Source organism: Pipistrellus kuhlii, unplaced genomic scaffold, assembly GCF_014108245.1.
Source record: "Pipistrellus kuhlii isolate mPipKuh1 unplaced genomic scaffold, mPipKuh1.p scaffold_m20_p_5, whole genome shotgun sequence".
NCBI lineage: Eukaryota > Metazoa > Chordata > Mammalia > Chiroptera > Vespertilionidae > Pipistrellus > Pipistrellus kuhlii.
In genome coordinates, this window is record NW_023425551.1 from 71187735 (window position 1) to 71209692 (window position 21958).

General features: G+C 41.1%; 1 protein-coding gene across 4 annotated transcripts in view; it reads left to right on the plus strand.

The window, feature by feature from the left end:
- Positions 1-21958, plus strand: part of RCAN2 (regulator of calcineurin 2) — a 227901-nt gene that overhangs the window by 188161 nt on the left and 17782 nt on the right. For all 4 annotated transcript variants that reach the window (XM_036414085.2, XM_036414086.2, XM_036414084.2 and 1 more), the window contains 2 exons: positions 15768-15941; positions 18253-18424. In XM_036414085.2, the coding sequence (XP_036269978.1) occupies positions 15768-15941; positions 18253-18424 (346 nt within the window). The remainder of the gene's footprint in view (positions 1-15767; positions 15942-18252; positions 18425-21958) is intronic.

Consider the following 21958-nt stretch of genomic DNA (forward strand, 5'->3'; position numbering starts at 1 on the left):
TCTAGAAGGAAAAAAATGAAACAGACTTGACTCTATAATGAAACAAGAGAAATGTGTCATTAATGGAGTGAAAGAAATAGTGTTTTATGAAACAATAAATTCAAACCCCACAGGTCAAGAAATTAAGAGTAAGGAGAATTAGTAATGGCACGAAGAGTCCTGGCCAATTCATTTATGCTTATTGTACATTATAGTTGCAATTACTTTTCTATGCTATTTTTTTTTCTACCAGTACTTTTGTTACTTTTACATATTTTACAAATTTGCCTTTTCTGTGTGTTTTTTTTTTTCTTAAATAGTCTTAGGTTCTTTTTCAAATTAAATAATAGAAGTTTTACATTTTTATATAGATAACATTATCTTCTGATTTTTGTGACACTTGACTTAGATTTTATACCTGCAAACATAAACCTATTTTTCTTAAGACTTTATTTTTAAACTCCTTTAGGAGAATAATAGTTCCTGTTTTGAAGAAGTCTTTTTTGATTGTTGACTATTAATTTTTTCTGATAAATTTAAGTAAAATTGATAAGTGTAATGCTTTTATTTAATAAAATGATCATGTGATGATCTTAGATGCATGGGGTTCTTTTGTTCCACATATTTGTGTATGTTTTGCAGTTTTCCTACCCTGCCCATGTTGTTTTCTAAGGAGAACAACAATAATTCTTTCAAGTGACAACATGGTTCATTGCTAGAACCTGGCATGTGGCTGTGCATTAGGGGCCTGGTACTGCCACCACTCGTCCTTCATCTTTACCAAGTCACTTACCCTCTTTTTGGCCTTGATTTTGAGAAATGGAAAATCAGGGTAAAATTTATATTTGAGGCTTTCTAATAAAATAATTTATTACCACAGACCTGCTTTTCTTAGGGAATATCTGATTTCCAGGACTTCACCTCTGAACATCTTTTTTTTATTCAAAGCCTTTCATTATTCACAAGGTCAAGCTGTATCAGCAGAATTTCTTGATATTAAGTGTTGCTGTGCTGTCTTCGGATTTTGTATGTCTGTGCATACAGGTCTCAAGTTCTAGTGCAGCTTTACCTCTGACCAGTGACAAGGCATTGGTCATGTTGCCTCCTTGCTCTTCACTTTATACCTTTTAACTTTCAAGGTAAAGGGTTCAGAGTAAGTTACCTCTAATGTCCCTTCTAAAAATAGAGGTTAAAGTGATGCAGACGAGAAAATTTGATCACTGGGAATTTGGGGGATAAGTGATTAAAAATGAATGAGATAAGCAGTCATGTTGCAATGTTAAGTATGGTGTAGTTAATATATTTAAAATCTTGGTCTTAAATGGACTGATAAATTGTCCTGGGTATACACACAGGCAGGTTGGGATTCACATTGTCAATCAGCTGAGGCTAAAGCTGGTGTCACTTGAAAGTCTCTTTGAGCCCTAACTGTTTTGGGTCAGTGGATAGAGCATCGGCCTGTGGACCGAAGGGTCCCAGGTTGATTCCGTGTCAGGGCATATACCTTGGTTGCGGGCACATCCCCAGTGAGAGATGTGCAAGAGGCAACTGATTGACGTTTCTCTCTCATCGAGGTTTCTGACTCTCTCTCTCTCCCTTCCTCTCTATTAAAAAAAAAAATCAACAAAATATATTTTAAAAAGAAAGAAAGTCTCTTCAGGGTTTTCTTCACTTTTTTATGGGAACCACCAACACAGTGCCCCACCTACCTGATGAGTTCCCTCTTTATAGTTGGAAAAGAACCAATGAAAACCAAAACTTGTAAAGAACAAAATAATAATAAAAGTAAAAACAAAAACAATGTAGTGATTGTAAGAAAGAAGCAATCAACAGGAGTAATTGCTAAGTGCAATTCTATAAATGTATGAATGAATGCAAAGGATGGAAAAATGCTAGCATCAAAGGATAGCACTGTAATTCCCAGGAGCACAATTACATAAATCAATTTATTCACTGAGTCAGGAAGCTCTTAGTCTCTGATGGCCCAACCCACATCTTCTGATCTGGTACTTCTCAAATGTAAAAAGGACACTGACCTGTCTGGGGCTCTTATTGAAATGCAGATTCTAAATCAGTAGCTCTCGGGCTTAGGAACTGAGATGATGCCTACTAGACAAGTCCCCATGGCTGCTGCTGGTGGTGGTCTTTGTTCCACAAGTTGGATTGTCAGGATGACACACAGCACTTAGAACAGTGACTGCATTTCGGAAGTTCTGAGTAGTAGTGATGACTATTATTGCTGAGTGGTAGCGATGACTGTTATTGCTAGTGGTAGCGATGACTGTTATTGCTCTCTGTATGTGGAGTGCAGTAAGACCAAGAGTTGTGCAGCAGCCAGACTTTTTAGTTAAATGCCTAACTAGAATCCTTCAGTAAACTCACTTATGGGTTTTAGTAACCCGTAAAAATTGATTCTGTAACTCACTCTCTCATTAGATTGTAAGTAAGCAGCCCTTAGTAGGAAGAAAGTCTGTGATATGTGCATGATTTGTTACTAAGAACTACGAAGAAGGCTTACATGTTCAGACAGGATCTGCCCATTGGGAAGACCATCACATCTTTCTGGTGAGCTGAGGGCCACAGTTTTGTAATCAGGGATTCAGGGACCAGCCAATTGGTGAGCACGTGTTCAGTATACCCAGGACACCCTGAGGTTATGCATAATCAATAACACTCACCCCTTCAAAGCCCTGGCTTCAGCAATACATTGTACAGTGATCCTAATTATAGTGATGACAAGTTCCCAGCTTCACTCAGTTTGCCTGCTTCTCCCCAAACTTTCTATCACAGGGAGAGAAGAAAATTCTCAGTCAAAGCATCCTTCTTGGCTGGTAATGGTTTGGGCCTTAAGTCCGACTTAATGTTGAACATTCCTGAACTTTAGCATATAATATGCTCACACAAACACCCCTCTGTCGTGGAAGAAACATGGTTTCATCACTATGATACAATTGGCAGATGCTTCCAGTCTAGACTACCTAATGTGCAGCTATCATCCTTTTGACAGACGAAGCTTCCATTCCATTTCCATCCATCTTTCCTACGGTAGGATCATAGAGAAATTCTTCACTCTGCTGCTGGACAATGAGATATCATTCATGAGCAAAGTTGGCTGAAGACAAAAGACGTGTCCGTCTTATTGGGTGAGATGCCAAAAAAAGGGGTGACACCATTCCAACCCAAGTTCTTCTGGCCTTAGGTAGGTGATCCTAGAGGTTAAGACTAACTCCAGGCACCAGACTCTGTGTGATGAAATCTGCATTCTGTCCCTGACTGAGTGGCCTTTTTAGGCAAATTGTTGAATCTCTTTATCTGCCTCCTAAGCTTATTGTGAGAATGAAATGTGTTATTCTAAGGTAGGGGCTTAGGAAGGAGCTTAGACCTGTAGTACCCAGCAGTTGTCTCATAAATGGCCAAGTGAAAATCTCAATCCCAAATCATGCTCGGTGTTAGCTACAGTTGTGGAATTGATCTAGAGGATTGGTGTTGACTATTTGGAATTATGGCTTCTTTTGAGTAACTTGTACCCCAAATTTGTGATGGGCTGAAACAGTCATTTTAGCTTCAAATACCAAAGATTTTGAACATAAAAGATGTAGTTTTATATTAGATTTTTATCATGATCATGTATTCCTTTTATGTCATTACACAAAGAACAGAGAGAACAGAACCTAACATAATAAAACAAACCAAAAAAAAAAAAAAGGTGTAATTGAGAGGCGCAACAGGAACGGTAAGGAAAACCATTAGGAGCAAAACAAGCTGTGGACTTTCTATCTAGATTTAAAGATTGAGTTGCAAAAAGTTGTTCACATCTGAATCTCAAAAGAAAATGCAAATGCCATTTCATTTTCATGGGGAAAATAAGTTAAGGATACCACACTGCCTTTGGAAAGCTTGCTTTGATCTTATGCCAAATGGCAAAATGAATGCATTAAATTTTAAATTGCCTCTCTTCAGAAGGATGTGATATGGAACATATTTAGGATTTAGCCCTTTAATTTAACATTAAACATACTAAAAATGTCTTCATCAATTATTGACAGCTCGATATTAAAATAGAGGCTTCCCTTCCATCTCGGGAAGATATAACGATGTTTGTTTTTAGAAGTGCATTTCCTACCTCTTTCAGCTACAACACTGCGTGGCATTCTGGAAAGCAATGACTTCCTAAATTTGTGTTGGTGCTGGTGAGTTGTTTGTCCTGTGTGCATCAGCAGGGGCATGACCTGTCATTTAGATTTCAAATGAGATGTATTCAGTAGAGCATATTGCTAGGGAAATAAATGTTGTAAGAAACACATAAGGCCCTTAAAACAATAAGACCTTAATTCTCATTTTGAGGGGTTTCCTGCCACTCCCTAAGTATTTAATAGCAGTGTGAGTGCATGCCTCGGGCAATGTGGCTTAGGACTGACTATTATTTTTGCCCTCTTCTTCCATAAGTGCCTCAAAATACTTTTTTTTTTTTTTTTTTTAAAGAAGTGGCATCAGATGAATAGGAATATAAATCCTTTGGTAATGCTGGCTGCCCTGCCTGGAACAAAAAGCTTCTTCTAAAGGCTCCCACCACCACACATCAATATTCCATCCATCTTCATTTACTGTTTCTTCCCTGAAATCTTTAGTGACACCCCTTGTATACACACACACACACACACACACACACACACACACACACACACACACACATCTTGGTGACATATTATTTTGAAAAGAGGTTTAGAGTGTTTTTAAAAAGTTGAAGGAAGTAGCGGATTAAACCTAGATGGAGGAATGGGGAAGGGATTAGGAAAGACTTCTGGGGATAAATGTGTTTAATTTGATTGTTGGCTTCCTATTGCAGTATGCAGAATCTTAGTCTATATGTTCAGTACATGTTTGTTGATTTTATTGAAGAGCAGCTTTGAAGAGAAGGAAAATTTATCAAAAGGTAGTGTGGGGGGGAGATGGGAGGACTGCTCCATCTACGTTGCCTTGTTTGTTTCCTTTCCACCCGGGCACCAATAATGAATACAGAGCAGTGTACAAAGACTGAACCATTCTTGCCCTTGAAGTTCTTACACTCGGTTAATGAGGGAGCAGTTACCCTCGTGAACTAGATAAGTCTGTGACAGGAGCACAATGGAAGATGTTGGAATCTCAGTGGGATTCTGGAGGATTTCGTAGATAGGCGATCTAAGCGGGTACTTGGGAGATAATTAGAAGTTTTATGATAGGGCTTTAATACTCTGATGACTATAGTTAATACTGGCTTATATATTTGAACAGGGCAAAGAGAATAGATCTTAAAATTCTCATCACAAGTAGAGAAATATGTGTAACTATGTGAGTTGATGGATAGTAACTAACTCTATTGTTGTAATCATTATTCAATATATACACTTATGAAACTCTTATGTAAACATCTTAAGCTTATACAGTGTTATATGTCAATTGTATTTCAATGAAACTGGAAAAAAAAAAAAGAATACAGAAAAAGTAAGTTATCTGAAAGAAAAGGGTGTCACTGGCTAAAGAGAGAGGCTTGGAGATACAGACTAGCCTGTCTTTGGGAACCTGTAAGTGGAAGTCTGGCTGGAGTGCAGGGAGCAGGTGAAGACAAAGGTTGGATATGAAGTTAGGAGGGTGAGAGAGATGGCCATTTTATAAAGGGTCTTAAATGCTAAGCCAACTTGTATTCTATTCTAAAGCTATATGAAGCAACTGAAGGATTTTATAGAGGAGGAATGTGATCAGATAATGAAGGGCAGAAAGAACACAATGCTTGTTGAATGATGGGATGTGGGATGAGAGAGAAGGAAAAGAGCAGGATGACATTCAGCCTCTGGCAAAGAATTTGTGTGTGTGTGTGTGTGTGTGTGTGTGTGTGTGTGTGTCTGTTTGTGTGTGTGTTTAAGCCATTAAGTTTAAGGCACCTATGGGATATTCCAAAGGAAATGTTCAGGAAATAGTTGAATTTGAATGTGAGAATAGAGTTGGTGGAGATGGATTTGTCTAAAAGGTAGCTGAGGTGTGTTGAGACAGGTGAAGTAGACAGGTGTCAGATTTTCCCTATGGCTGACCTCTTTGCTTCCTGCCTCTCTGAGTCCCAGCCCCTGCTGATGGTGCAGGGCCTCCATAGGAAAGGACTGAAGGCAATTACCCAGTTGATTTCCACCTTAGAATTATTTAATTCACTATGCAGGTTTTGTAAAGGAAATGTTTAAAGCTTTGCAGCCAAGAAGGAAATCTTGATGGTTAATTTGGGCTCTACATTTTAAGTAGATAGTAACAGTAATAAAATGCTGTTGGTGTGATTAGCCTTAATTTATATGAGATATTATGCTGGGCACTCCTATAATTGCTCTTTATAGTCTTTAAGGATTAGTTAGAGGCACAAGCATAGATATAAATATAGATAGATATAGGCATAAATGATGATTTACTTGGATCTAGATATACAGAGGTGGTACAGCTAGAGCTAGCAGGCCAAATATCATCATCTTCCAGTCTGGGAAGTAACAACTCACACTCAGCAGCTTTCCAAGTTATTTAAATACATTAATTCACTTAATGCTCAGGTCACCCTCATGAGGTCAATACTATTATTTATTCCCATTTTACAGATAAGAAAACTGAGATGTCAAATAGGTAAGTGGCTCAAGGTTGTACAAATCCCAGATCTGGGATTTGAACTGGATAGAGTGGCCCTAGAGTCTGTGCCAGTAATATGGGGTTATACTGCCCCTCTTTACCTGTGTCTGGTAGCTAAATCAATACTTAAATGCATTTGAAATGCAATTCCTGGGTGGAGATTGGGTAAACTGTAAAGGAGGCTGTGCCTCTCACCGATCACACATGCACAGTTAGAGCAAATATCTAGGAAGAGTTGCTGGCAGCCACAGGAGCTCTTGCAGATTTGCAGAGGAGAGAAGGTGGTGGCCCAGAGAAGGATGAAGCTGTCATTAGCCCTCAGGAAATGGCCTGAACCAAGGCAGCCGTTGGTAGTGTAAACTGGAAGATGGCAGCTATGAAAGGACTGTCAGATCCTTTCTTTGTACATATCACTATACAGATATGTCCAATTTGTGGCATGTGACAGAGATCTGTGCCCTCGGTGCTCTCTCAGAGTTCTCAAGCGTGGCCTGGTCCACCCCCTTGTACCCTCAGTACATGGGGATGCTCATCCCCATAGCCCCTGGGTGTTCAAAGGCCCATTGGGAAACTCTCAAGGGCTCAAGTGTCCTGGGAGATAATCAGGCAGCATGTAGGCATGCAGGTATTTTGCTTGTCATACCCAGATTCTGTAGACCCTGGACACTTTGTGGAGTTAGTGTGACCTACCAGACAAGCCCTGGATTCAGGTGCTGGCAGGATCTCACCCATGCAAAGGGTGGGCATGCTGCACAGAGTTAGACCCCACAAGGGTCCTGGGCAGGCAGGTTCCTTGCACCTATTACCCCTTACTGAATACCCACAGGACAGGTTTCAAGCACCCCCCTAACTTGTTTCCCCTCCTCAGTTCTCCACCTTAGGTATTTACAAATGGGTTCACGAGGGGCAGGGACAGAGCCACCTATGATTCCTGGGCTGAAACTTCACAAATGCAAATTTCTTGGCTCTCATTCTGGTGATTCAAACACGTAAGGAAGTGACTCTCATCAGGAAGAATGATGTAAGCACTAGACTTATTTTAGCTGTTCTGAGAACATATGCTCCAGACTGCTTGGTGATCATATCGTAGGCTCAGACTCTTAGTCACATTTCCTAAAAAGTGAATGAAGCGTCAGTTTCAGCGCCCTCATTTGCATGGACTTCTACCAAAACCTGGCAGGGCCCTGGTGTGTGCACATCCATTTTTATAAAATTTGCAAAAGTTAAACCTTTTTTATATGATGTTGCTTCAAGAAGGCGTCCCAAGTTGTCAAAAGCTTCAGGCTCCACAGTACTTAGATGCGCCCCTGTTCAAAGAACTTTCCAGGTTATAGCCCCTGTACATTTTCTTAGTTTGGAGGGAGTTTTTTTGGCAGCTATCAAAGGACTTCTCCAGTCCTAAATGTATAGATGATGGCTCATTGGGATCATAGAAATGGAGACTTCCTTAAGTAAAGAAGTTAACATGTGTCCTTGCATAGCAATGTGATCCTGCCACAGTGAACTTGAGGGCCACCACTGGGAATGAAAAACAGAATCCAACACAGACCATGGAAAGTGAGAGTGAGTGGTGAAGCCAGAGGCTTTAGGACAAAGCGGGTCCTTCTGAGCCTGGGGTCAAGTTTGAGATCTGTCTCTCACGAGGCCTCAAGGAAAAGAGGAATGACCTCTGTGCCTTTGCCAGTGAAGTTTCTTTTCTTGGAGCCGTTATGTAGCATGGAGTATCTCCACTTCCTTTTTTAATATATTTTTATTGATTTCAGAGAGGGAGAGGGAGAGAGATAGAGAGATAAAAACATCAATGATGAGAAACATTAATTGGCTGCCTCCTGCACACCCTCTACTGGGGATTGAGCCCACAACCTGGGCATGTGCCCTGACTGGGAACCGAATGGTGACCTCCTGGTTCATAGGTCGACACTCAATCACTGAGCCACACCAGCTGGGCTGTCCACTTCTCTTATCAGTAAAGAAGGGTTGAGACGCTGCTGTAAAAAAGAAAGAACTCTTACCATTTGCAACAGCATGGATGGACCTGGAGAGCATCATGCAAAGCGAAATAAGCCAGCCGGAGAAAGATAACTATCACATGATCTCACGCATTTGTAGAATATAATGAACAATATAAACTGATGAACAAAAATAGATCCAGAGACATAGAAGCATTGAACAGACCGTCAAACCTCAGAAGGAAGGCAGAGGAGGGGGAGAGGGATAAGAGATCAACCAAAGGGCTTGTATGCATGACTATGAGCATGACCAATGGACACAGACAATAGGGGGATGGGGACATGTGCGGGGGGGGAGGGGGGCGCAGGGACGCAGAAGCAGGGTGGGGGGAGGTCAGAAACAAAGGAGACATATGTAAAACTTTCAACAATAAAGATTTTGTTAAAGTTATAACAATATAAAAAATAAAATATAATTAAAATAATAATAAATATAAATGCTTTCTAAAAACAAAAACAAAAATAGAAGGATTAGGAGCCTTCTTTTCCTGCTGATTTTTTTTATTCAGGAAATATCAAAACCGCAACATACTAGTAATTTATTTATTTATTTATTTATTTAATATATTTTATTGATTTTTTACAGAGAGGAAGGAAGGGAGATAGAGAGCCAGAAACATCGATGAGAGAGAAACATTGACCAGCCGCCTCCTGCACATCCCCTACCCGGGGATGTGCCCGCAGCCAACGTGCATGCCCTTGACCGGAATCGAACCCGGGACCTTTCAGTCCGCAGACCAACGCTCTACCTCTGAGCCAAACCGGTTTCGGCCATACTAGTAATTTAAGACAAGTCTTCCTAGCCTGTGAAATCATAGGTTAAAATCCAGGTGTAAACCCCCACATGCAGGCTGGTTACTCCTCTCACATAGGAGTCTGCATCCTGGGAGATGTACAGTAGCAGTCCTTTAGAAGGCAGGCCCTCCTGGGGAGCCCGTAGGATCCATAAACTTGGGTCTGCACATGACCTGGCGGCGGCATCCATGGAGAGGTGATAAACATGAGTGAATTGTTTCATTCTTAGGCAGTTTCTGGGAGGTGTTATCTGATGGATGAGAGCTTTGCGCTTTTGAGAGAAGCTGAATGTCTTATTAAGATAATTTATACCCAGAGGGATCGTGAGAGAAAATTGAAAAGTACACGAAGGCCCGCAGCACCGTTAGGAATGAAGATAAAGACACCGCCGGACTTCTGTAGTCTTCAACGGCACCACCTTCTCTCCGCTGGACAAGGAACGCTGATGTTCTTGCTTTTCAGACTTCTCATTTGCTTGCATACCATCTATGATATTTATGTAGTATCACCCACTTGAGCTCACTAATTCTGGTTTTGCTAACTTGTTAGTTGTGTGACTCTGTAAAGGCCATTAACTTCTATGGCTTTCAGTTGCTTCATATGCTACTCAACGATGATGATAACCCAACACTCCCTCAAAGGGCCTGTTCAGGAAAATGGTGATTCAGTGAGATGATGTATTAGACGGTATTATTTATCTGTAGCCTGCCTGGTATAGAGTTATATTGAAGATAATGTTCTAAAATTCTACTAGTCTATAATATAAAATACTTTGGGGTTTTGTATCCAGCAACCAAGTAAAATACATCGAACAGTTTCCTCTTGGTCCTCCTTTACCCTCCCCCCACACACACACACACTCACACACATGTATACACACCCCTGTCTTGCATACCTCACCCTAAAATGACCTACCTGTCCCCTTACTGCTCTCCTAGGAAACAAATGGCCTAATTGTATTGGTTGGCTCTATTCAAACTGTCTCATTCCCAGACTTAGTTGGTCACTGGTGCTGCATAACTGCCTGTATTAGTTCCCTAGGGATGCTGGAACTGAGTAACTTACTAGTAAAGTAGCAGGAGTATATTGCCTCTCTATTCTGGAGGCTGGGATCGGGCCTAACCGGGCACTAGGGATCCCGAATTGGAGAGGGTGTAGGCTGGGCTGAGGGACACCTTCCTTCCTTCCCTCCCTCCTCCACCCCCCACCCCTGTGCATGAATTTCATGCACCGGCCTTCTAGTATTCATAATAATATTAAAACAATTTCCTTCTCAACTGTGTTGACATTCACATTTCTGAGGCAAAAGCAACTGTCTTTAGGGTATGAATCAATGCAGTGGCATCAAACTGTATTGGTAGTATTTATATTCTTTTCAGTGACACACTCATGAAATTTAGAAAAAGGAAAAGTAAGAAGCAAAATACCAGTTTTTCATAAGAATGTCCTTGATCCAACAGTATAAATTAATTCTAGTAACTCTACCCTTGAGCCTTTTTAGTAATCTGAATAACAATATGGAGGGTACACATAAAGCACTTTATAGCAGCCAAAACACAATGCTTGTCTCAAGACAACAGTCTAAGCTGTCTGAAGCTGAATTGGGCAGGTATTTTTCTCATGGAACAAATTGTTGACTTGAAAAAATAACTAACAAGCAAGTTACAGTTATGCAGACCTCGATATTTGGCAACCATTTTCTCAAAAATGAATGAGTGAGCATGTACTTCAAGAAAAATAACTAGCCCTAGCTGGCTTGTCTCAGTGGATAGAGCGTCAGTCCACAGACTGAGGGTCCCAAGTTCGATTCCAGTCAGGGCACATGCCTGGGTTGTGGGCTTGGTCCCAGTGTGGGGCATGTAGGAGGCAACCAATCAATGATTCTCTCTCATTCTTGATGTTTCTCTCTCTCTCTCTCTCTCTCTCTCTCTCTCTCTCTCTCTCTCTCTCTCTCTCTTCCTCCCTCCCTCCCTCCCTCCCTCCCTCTTCCTCTCTGAAATCAATAAACATATTTTTTAAAGTAAAATAACCAACAGTGTTTGTTGCCAATGATGAAGAACTCCCAAACTGGAAATAGAATTTTGGAAAACTTGTATCCGATAGGGTGCATCTGACAACTTTGATAAGATAGGCAGTAATATTAATGAATGGCGTTTTTGATATTGTGCAATGACAGGCGTTGACATTTGGAAAAGCAGCATAACTCGAGAACCAATATTTTCTAAATGACCAATGCACACTCTTACAGAATATGTGCAAGTAAAAAAATCTATTAAAGATGCAAAATGGATAAGTGGATTTTAATATAACCAAAGAAAACAGATTCAACATTACAATACATGTTTTAATGATGTATCAAGGAAGAATATTTGAAATTCATTGAAAGGTTATTAAGACCCTCCTCCCTTTTCCAAATGCATATTTGAGCCAGGCCAGCCTTTCTTCTTATCCTGGAGACAAAGCAACATCATGTTAACTGATCAAATTCACAGAAGCCAGCATGAGATTCCAGGCATCTTCTATTAAGTTAGAAATTATAGAAATTTGCAAAAGGTAAAACAATGTCAATCTTCTTACTACCTTTTTTTGTTTTGAAAAGGTAATTCTTTTTATAAAATATTATTTTAACATATAATGGACTTATAAATAAAAATTTCTTAATTTCTCAATTTTAATTTCTAGTGCAATAAACATTGATAGATGAAACCCATATTTCAAAAGTTCTTTAGGGATCCCCCATAATTTTTAAGAGGATATAGCAAGGTTCTGAGACCAAAGTTTGAGATCGCTGCTGTAGAACTTTATTTAAACTAGAGGCTACAAAGGAAACTAAGAAGGAAATGAGGAATTTACTGGGTTTGTGGGGTACCAGAGTGGAGGAAATTAGCAGCCAGCGGACAGCAAAATATTACTGTGTGCCTAGTGGGAACCTGAGCATTAAAACCACAGAAGAGGTGCTAGAAGGGAGGACCCCTGTGCTGGCTTTGTTCTTGTTGCTGTTTTGCCTAAGGGCCTGGCGAGTCCACTGTGCTAGATCTGCCTCTAACCAATTTGGTCTGGTATTATATTGCTTAAGCAAATGAAGTGTTTGTCATGTCACTAATGGAAAAAAAAGAAAAAAAGAAAGAAAGAAAAAAGTAGAGATCACCAGCAAGTCCCTAATTCTTGGCCAGGTTTCACTCCCTCCCTCAACCCTCCCTCGGCCATTTGTCCCTTCATAGTCCCAAAAGACTAGTGCAGAGAGGATACATCAAGGAAATGCTATTTGTTTATTACTTTTATCATTGTAGAATGTGGGCCCCAGATGGTCAAATGAAAACCCTGGCCGATGAGCTCTTTTGACTTGTGGGCCTACGCCCCAGACAAGGGATATCAAAGAGGTTTCTGTCATTGGCCACCTCCAGCTTGATGGGAGTAGCTGTCTGAAAGCCTTTGGTGAGAAGCAGTGGAGAAGGAAGTGCAATCATACTGACATCTGCCAAGGCCTCCCGACAGGGCAGCACCTTGGCCATTGATTGGCACCCCTCCCTGAGCCCAGGGCCAGGACTCCTTGGTTTCTTTCTCCTCATCCAGCCAGACCCGGAGGCCAAACAGCTCAACCACTGAAATGTGAGGCATTGGGAAGAAATATAGGATGAAAAACAGTGAGTTAGACTCCAAGGAAATGAACACCTGCTCCCACCCACATCTTATCTGAATCTTACTGTTGATGCTGACACCTTGAGGTGGGAGAGGGAGGTGGAACTCCCAAACTGGAAATAGAAAACTAGAGCCACAGAGATGACCCAAGGATTTTACCCTAAAAAAGATGATTCTCTATGTTGCAATAAGTATTTTTAATCTCTTATTTTCTTCCATTTTTAAAAATTCTCCAAATTAATCAAACCACCATCTATGATGTGACCAGTTGAGAAGACTGTTATTATTATGGAGCAGAAAGCAATACATTCCCAGGATTTCTGTTCAGGAAAATGCAGGATTCCTTAATGAGCCCCCTTGGGGTGGTTGTTAAGGCCTCAGGCCTGGGAGTTGGCTGATCCGAAGGCCTGAAAGATGAGAAGAAGAAAAAGAAAAAAAAAAAAAAAAAAACTGCCAAGGAACAGAGGAGGAAAAACGTTGTTTTGCTCTTTAAAGGGAAAGGGGAATAAGAATAGAGCCTGAAAAGGGAAAGAAAGAACTCCTCAAATTCCATTCATATCATGAAACAAACCAACCAACAAAAAACATGCTTTAAGCATATTCTTTGGGGTTCTGGACTGAATAGCTATGATATAAAGAGAAAGTGTGCAGATACAAGAATTAAAGCTGGAGGGGGGGGCGGGGGCGGGGAATTATAGACAGCCATGCTCTGGGGAATCTCAGAAATGAGCAACAGCATTTGAAAGGATCACAAACCAGAGACTTGAGGGTCTGAGACAAATTCTCAGATGCCCAAGTTCTTCTCTGACATGGCAATCTCTGAGTCAGTGATTTTACAACCCTACATCACACTGTTGCTCCTCTTAGATAAGGTCACATATGAGCCTTGGGTCCGTGTATTGCTATCCAGCTCTTGTTCTCATTAGAGCAGTTTTCTCTTCCTTTCAATCTAGCAGTGTAATTTTCTCTGTAGTTGAAAGCATCTCTATATTCAGGATCATAGGGTCTTTGACCAGTCATGGCTCTGCCACTAACTGGCCATGTGACCATGGGCAAGTCTTGATCTCTACAGACCTCAGGGTCCTGACTGCTAAATTGATAGAGGTGGTGAGAGAAAAGTTGAGTTAATTATCCCTAAGGTCTATTTCAAATCAAAATTCGTTGAACCTTACAGTATTAATCTTCCATGCATCTCTATTCCCACTTGTACTCACTCTTATAACAATATACCTTTTATTGGAGAAATAAAAGAATCAGAATTTTTAAAAATATGTTTTTATTGAATTCATAGAGGAAGAGAGAGGAAGAGAGGGAGGAAAGGCTAGGAAGAGAAAGAGAGAAACATCAATGATGAGAGAGAATCGTTGATTAGCTGCCTCCTATATGCTCCACACTGGGTATAGAGCCTGCAACCCGGGCATATGCCCTGGCCAGTAATCAAACCATGACCTCCTGCTTCATAGTTTGACGCTCAACCCACTGAACAATACTGGCTGGGCAAGAATCTGGATTTTTTTTTTTAAGTAGAAGTTATTTCCTTAGTGTCAATTTCTCCATTAAGAACACTCACTAATGGAAAAACAGTAATTTAACATGCACTGTTTTTGTTGCTTATAATAAGGATATTTTTAAAGCTAAGAGGAGCCAGACAGATGGTATTAATATGTAAATTTTTTAGTTCTCTAAGTCTTTTCCTAATCATTTGGGCATTCTCTTATTTGTGTCTATGTCTGCCTCTCACATTAGATTGTTAGATCATTGTGAGTCGAAACAAAATGATACTCATTTCTGTATTCTCCTAGAGACCATGCATTTTACAAAGTGAGCATTTAATAGAGATTTGTTCAATTGAATTGAGAATTGCATTGAATCAAAAAACTTAAATGATTGCTTTATATTGTGATAGGCTTGGTTATGCTGTGAGAATAAAATTATCCCCAAATCTCAGTGGTTTAGTGCAATAGAGGGCCTTTTTTTTTCCTTGCCAAGGCAGTTATTTACAGGATGGGGTGAGAATAGGGAGCAAGATAATTGTACTCCACACAGGCACTCAGGGACCCAGGCTGAGGCGAGTCTGCTTCTGACTGCCAAGCACATGCCATCTTCAAGGAGAGAGACTGGAAATTTTCACAAGAGTTGTTTTGTTTTTGTTTTGTTTTGTCTTGTTTTGTTTTTTGCCTTTTGCATACATGTCATTGATCAGGACTAATCACATGACACTGGGGGTGGTTTGGAAAGTGTGGGCTATCATATCTTTAGGCAAGAAGAATGCCACCAAGATCAATAATCACTACCAATGTCTGCCACATGCTTTACTCAGTACCTCTAATATCTTGGAGATAATGGACTTCTTTGAGAATCTTAAGACAGCTCTGATCTCTCTCAAGGAAGAAACACAAGTGCACAGAAACTTACTAAATATTTTGCATAACTTACAGTTTTTTCATGTGCTTTAAACTCCATTCACTTATATTCTCTGGATCCCTGGAGCCCGGTTATGGATCCTATGACTGAATCCGCAGGTGTATTTAGCACCGGGTAACAGAAGGATAGATGAAAAACAAAAACAAAACAAAACCACAACCAGTGATCTGTTTTAATTTAATGTTGGGGACAGCCTGTTCATTTACTAGCTATTTGCTTTTGTCAGGTCAGGCATCATAGCAGATACATGACCCATGGATGACCCTCTGTGTTTGTTTTGTTCAGGAAAAATTTGAGGGTCTGTTCCGGACATATGATGACTGCGTGACGTTCCAGCTATTTAAGAGTTTCCGACGTGTCCGAATAAACTTCAGCAATCCCAAATCTGCAGCCCGAGCCAGGATAGAGCTTCATGAAACCCAGTTCCGAGGGAAAAAATTAAAACTCTACTTTGCACAGGTAATTCTTACCAAAGGTAATCCTTTGGCCTTACATTATTGTTTGCCTTTTTTAAAATGTAAACTGTCACCTTGGTTTGTGGTCTATACACAGTCCTCTGAGAAATATGCCTGTGTATCAGGGACAGCATAGAGGTTGAGAAGTGGGCTCTGAGGACTGACAGCTTGGGCTTTAACCTGCATCAGTCACATAATCTGACGGGGTCTCCATTTCCTCAGATATAAGTGGGGGTGATGATATATACCCATACTGTTGCTATAGAATTAAATAAATTATTGGAAAAAGAAGTGCCTGAAATTTGGTAAATGCATAACAAATATCAAGTAATAGTTGTAAAGAATGCTCTAATCACAATTACTCCTAACCTTCCTGGCAAGATTATATTTAAAACTTAAATTAGATGACTGTTTTAGTGGACTGCATACCTTTTCAGTAATTTACATTCATAACAAAAGTTTACAAACATATGGAAATTAATTTTGTGTTTTATTTAATCCAAAAGTAAATTCTGACTACTCCAAAAATAGATGGGTAATTTTTGACAATGCACACAGTGTCCTCACAATACACAATCAATGTCCATAATGTTCCATCAATAGATATCCTGATCCATTTCTTATTGGTCAGTAAACATTGTTTCTAATTGGACTCTACAAAGATGGTACCATGAAAAGAACATACTTTGCTTCTTATTCAGGGTTGAAGAGTATTTCGTTTTATGTATATACCACATTTTCTTTCTCCATTCATCTGTCAAAGGACATTTAGGAAGTTTCCGTATCTTGGCTATTATGAATAGTGTGGCAATCAACATGAGGAGTGCTAATATCTTTTCAAGAGCCTGATTTTAATTCTTTTGGGTAAATATCCAGAAGTAGAATTTCTGGATAGTATTGTGGTTCCATTTTTAATTTTTTGAGGAACCACCAACAGTATATAAAGTTTTCTTTCTAATACTTGTTGTCTTTTGTGTTTTGAAAATAGCCAGTTAAGCCAAAACCAGTTTGGCTCAGTGGATAGAGCGTTGGTCTGCGGACTGAAGGGTCCTGGGTTCGATTCCGGTCAGGGGCATGTGCCTTGGTTGTGGGCGCATCCCCGGTGGGGGTGTGCAGGAGGCAGCTGATCGATGATTCTCTCTCATCGATGTTTCTGACTCTCTATCCCCCTCTCTTCCTCTCTGTAGAAAATCAATAGAATATATTTTGAAGGGAAAAAAAAAGAAAATAGCCAGTTAGAAAGTTGTTAAGAGGTTAGATCTTGTGTTAAGTGTTCTTACCACAATAAAATAAAATAAAAGCTAAAAAAAGAAAAAGAACAGAGTTTGGCCTCAGACCCATGCTTAAATCTCACACTGATAATAACATGCATAACTTGTGGAAACCTCAGTCTCTCCATTTGTTAAAACCCCACTTGTTTTTTCAAAAAAAATTAAACATACAGTTACCATCTGACCCAACAATTCCTCTGCTAGGTATATATAGAAAAATATTGAAAATTGGTCTCAAACAAATACATGTACACATATGTTCATAGCAGCATTAGCCAAAAAGTAGAAACAACCCAAATGTGCATCATTAAGTGAAACAGGTAAACAAACTACCTGTCTATTCATTCAGTGGAATATTACTCAACCATAAAAATGAATGAGATAGTGCTACATGCTACAACATGGATGAACTTTTAAAACATTATGCTTAATGAAAGAAGCCAGACACAAAAAGTCACATATTCTATGATTCCATTTATACATACCTTCAGAATAGGTAAAGCCACAGAGGTAGAAATCATATTGGTACTTGCCACACACTCTGACTGGAGACAGAAATGGTTGCAACTGTTTAATGGGTATAGGTTTTCCTCCGTGGTGATGAAGATTTTTTTTGAGAGATAGGTGGTTGCAAACATTGGGAATATACTGAATGCCACTGAATTGTTTACTCCAAAATGGTTAATTTCACATTATGTGAATTTCACCTCAATTAAAAGGAAGAAGAAAGGAAGCAAGGAAAGGAGGGGTGGATGTGGGGACCAGCTTCATTAGCATCATCTGGGAACATGTTAGCAATGAAATCGTTGGGCCCACCCTGATCTACTGAGTCAGAAACACCAGGACTCCGCAGTGCATATTTTAGTAAGCTTTCCAGGGAATTCTGATGCACAGTAAAGGTTGAGCTCCACTGATATAGGGTGAAATAAGATGATTGAGCATGTGGTGTGTGGTAAGGAGTAATTACTAAGCTAAAATCGAGGCCAATGTGGCATCTCTGAGCCATACTGAGTCACGTGTCTTCATTTCTACTCTGTTTGAAAGGTTCAGACTCCAGAAACAGACGGAGACAAACTGCATTTGGCTCCACCACAGCCCGCCAAACAGTTTCTCATCTCACCCCCGGCATCTCCTCCCGTTGGCTGGCAGCCCATCAGCGATGCCACACCAGTCCTCAACTACGACCTCCTCTACGCCGTGGCCAAACTTGGACCAGGTGAGCTCTACAGGCCTTTAAAAAAAATCCATGTGTCAGCCACCTGGGGAAGCTAAAGGAGATGAACCCCCTTGAGATCCTGGGCCCATGGTCACCTCTGCATTTCTAAAGGATGTATTGTTCTATGTGGACAGTGACAGGGATGATGGATGAGGAAGCATCAGGCTGTGTAGCTATTTAAGGAACCAGTTCTAAAATGTCTACATGACTTCTTGATTGCAATGCAAATAGGTTAAGATTGGGGGGGGGGGGAAACTACTTAATTCTTTTGGCACTATTAAGTTATTTCTTCAGAACAAGCAACAGGAGCTCCAGCAGCTGGGATGAGGCTTCTCTGCTGGGCAGCCCTTTTCATTGCTATCACCAGCTTGCCCAGGAACCCTCAGTCACAAGATAGTTGCCTGCCAAAGCAGAGCTTCCAAGTCAAGAAATTGGTCACCATAGCCTCAAACTTTAGAAACATCTTATGGCCACTTTGTTCTGATGTTGGCATATGTTTCTTGGATTCACTCATTTTCACTGCAGTATATTGTAGTATTCTGTTTGGGTTAATAGACCATCTCACTTTATGCATCCATTCTCTGGTTGATGGACATTACAATTGAATCTACAATTAACATTCTCGTACATATTTCCTATCCACTCTTCTGAAAGTTTCTTTTATGTTTTATTCCTAGAAGTGATATTGTCTTCAATTTCACCAGATACTGCCATCTTGCACTCCAAAGTGTGTTTCCTGTATTAGAGCAGGAGAGGAAATGGTGGAAGGGCTGCCACCAGGTAGCTCAGGTTTTAGGCACAATGGATCCCAAGGGAAGCAATGGCCATTGCATTTGCTCCATTTACCGGTAGTTCTCCCAGTGGGATAGGGGGCTTTCAAAATACAACCCCAAAGCCCTAACAACACCCCAAGATATTCTAATTTCACTGATTTGGATCAAGTCCAAGTATTAGTATTTTTTTTAAAAGTTCCCAGGTGATTCTGATGTGTAGATGAGTTCACGCACCATGGGTAGCCAAATGTCAAATGTCAGGGCTGATAAATTTGTAAGTTCTTATCTTCCTTAGTGTGGTCAGAAAAACATTTGGACAAGAGTTACTCACCCCAGAAATATGCAGGTTTAATCATCACACATACACTGAGTTTTGAGAAACCTGAATCCTAGAGCGACCTGCTGCCCTGGTGTGCCCAGGACTGAGGGGCTCCTGGGAACTTTCAGTGCTGAAACCAGAAAATGCCCACACAGAGCAGGAAGAGCGGGTCACCCAGAGGATCCTCAGGTTAGGATGTGGCTAATTGGGTTAATAAGCACTCCCTGCAAGAGAATTGTGGCTGTCCCAAGTGTGGCCTGAGATTTATGGGGCTCTCAGAGCAAGCCCCTCGGAGGTCTCTTTGAAATCACCATCAAGGCACTCAGCTCCTGGAGCCTTTAATGTGGCCACCGGTTTCTCTCAGAGAGGTGCTGTGAGATGCCGTAGGTGCCTGAGACAGGCTGGTGAAAGAAGAGGGGTAATAACCAGGGAGGCATCTGTGAGATGGGGTTTCCTGGGAAGTCTAGTTCACATACAGACTTTCCACATACACTCCCCATCCAAAGAAAGGCCTGTCATCTATGTAATGTCAAGTGTAGACCTTGAGTCTGCTCAGGTCAAGCCTCGTGGAGCCACTTCTCACAGCAATTCAGGGCGCTGCAGAGGCAGGCAAGCACACCCCCAGAATGGACCAATCAGACCTGAGATCCTTGCAACTGCTGTCCTTGCAGTGACCCGGGCGCAGATTTTGACAAGAACACATTTGAACACTTTGTGCGGTTGGTTTGAATATCAACACACGGAGGTCTTCCTAGAATCACTGAGGTCTTGGCTAGAGGACGTAGGAATCACTCGGCCGACTTGAATTTCACAGGAGGGACCCAGAGGCCCAGAGAGGGGGCAAAATGACTGGCCAATGACAGGGCTTCCACCGCAGGGCTCTTCCTGTGTTTCTCTTTGCAAAGGAGGCCCAGGCCAAGTCCCACCTTCTTTAAAAAAAAAAAAAAAAAAAAAAAAAATATATATATATATATATATATATATATATATATATATATATATTATTGACTTTTAGAGAGAGAGGAAGAAAGAGAAACATCAATCAGGTGCCCCCCTGCATGCCCTCTACTGGGGACGAAACCAAAACTCTGGCATGTGCCCTGACCAGGAATCAAACCGAATGGCCCTGGTGACCTTTGGTACATGGGATGACACTCAACCAACTGAACCCCACCAGCCAGGCCGCAAGCCAGACTTTCTGACCAGCAGACCCCAGGAGTGTCTTGTCCTCTCACTTGGAGCTGGTATTTCAATAAATCAAATCATTGTTCATCCAGCACAAGAGAGAAAATTCATATGCAGTTCATGTTCACAAAGCTTGATGCAAAGACAAGATCAGGGTGAGTCTCAGGCGCCCTTATGGCTAACGGAGCTGAGTCCATTTCTGGAGGGCACTCCTTGGGACCAGAGTGATGGAGGCAGAATGGACGGTGGAGAGGGAATTCCCCCTCAGAAAGACTACCCCCAGATCCTAACATGGAGGAGGCAGGAGGAATAATAAAATTGTCTTAAAGAGGTAGAAGAAAAAAGGAGGTCCTTTCTAAAGTTGTGAATGACTTATCAATAATGTTACAAATGCATTAATTGTGCTGCTAACCAATGAGCCTCACCTCTCCTTACCCAGCTGAGCATATGCACTGTCTTCCTTCTAATGTGCCCTGCTGTGCAGCAAACACAGAGAGGAAGGATTGCTATCCCCACCTTATAGATCAGAACGCTGAGCTGCAGAAAGGTGAACTTACTCGCCGAGGTGACACAGCTGTTTGGTGGCAGAGGCTAATGTCAAACTCAGCTCTTCTTACTCCCCACTTGGCCAGATCCCAGGAGCTAATACAGACACTGGCTTGCCTCGAGGGACTTTAGGCCTACTCTGCTCTGACACAGGCAAAACATTTATCCCGACCCTGAATAGACCCTGAAGTAACACCACTACCACTTCCAGAAAGCCTAACCCAGGGCCTGGTACGTGTGCAAATGAATTCCTGTGCACTACGTGTGCAAGAGCAAATCTGGCAGGCCTTCTGCTTTCTTTTTTTTCTTTTTTCTTTTTTTTAATATATTTTATTGATTTTTTTACAGAGAGGAAGGGAGAGAGATAGAGAGCTAGAAACGTCGATGAGAGAGAAACATTGACCAGCTGCCTCTTGCACACCCCCGACCGGGGATGTGCCCGCAACCAACGTACATGCCCTTGACCTGAATCGAACCCAGGACCTTTCAATCTACAGACCAACACTCTATCACTGAGCCAAACTGGTTTCGGCAGGCCTTCTGCTTTCTAAGGATGACTGATCCTGTGTGCCATGGAACAGCTGTAATTGGGCTGTATTCCCTGGGATAGCTCTCTCTCCTTGACAGCAATCCAAGGCTATTTCTTTTTATTTAGTTTCCATTTGTCCTTTTCCTGTGTCCTTGAAGCTCCTTCACCCACACCGATGAATG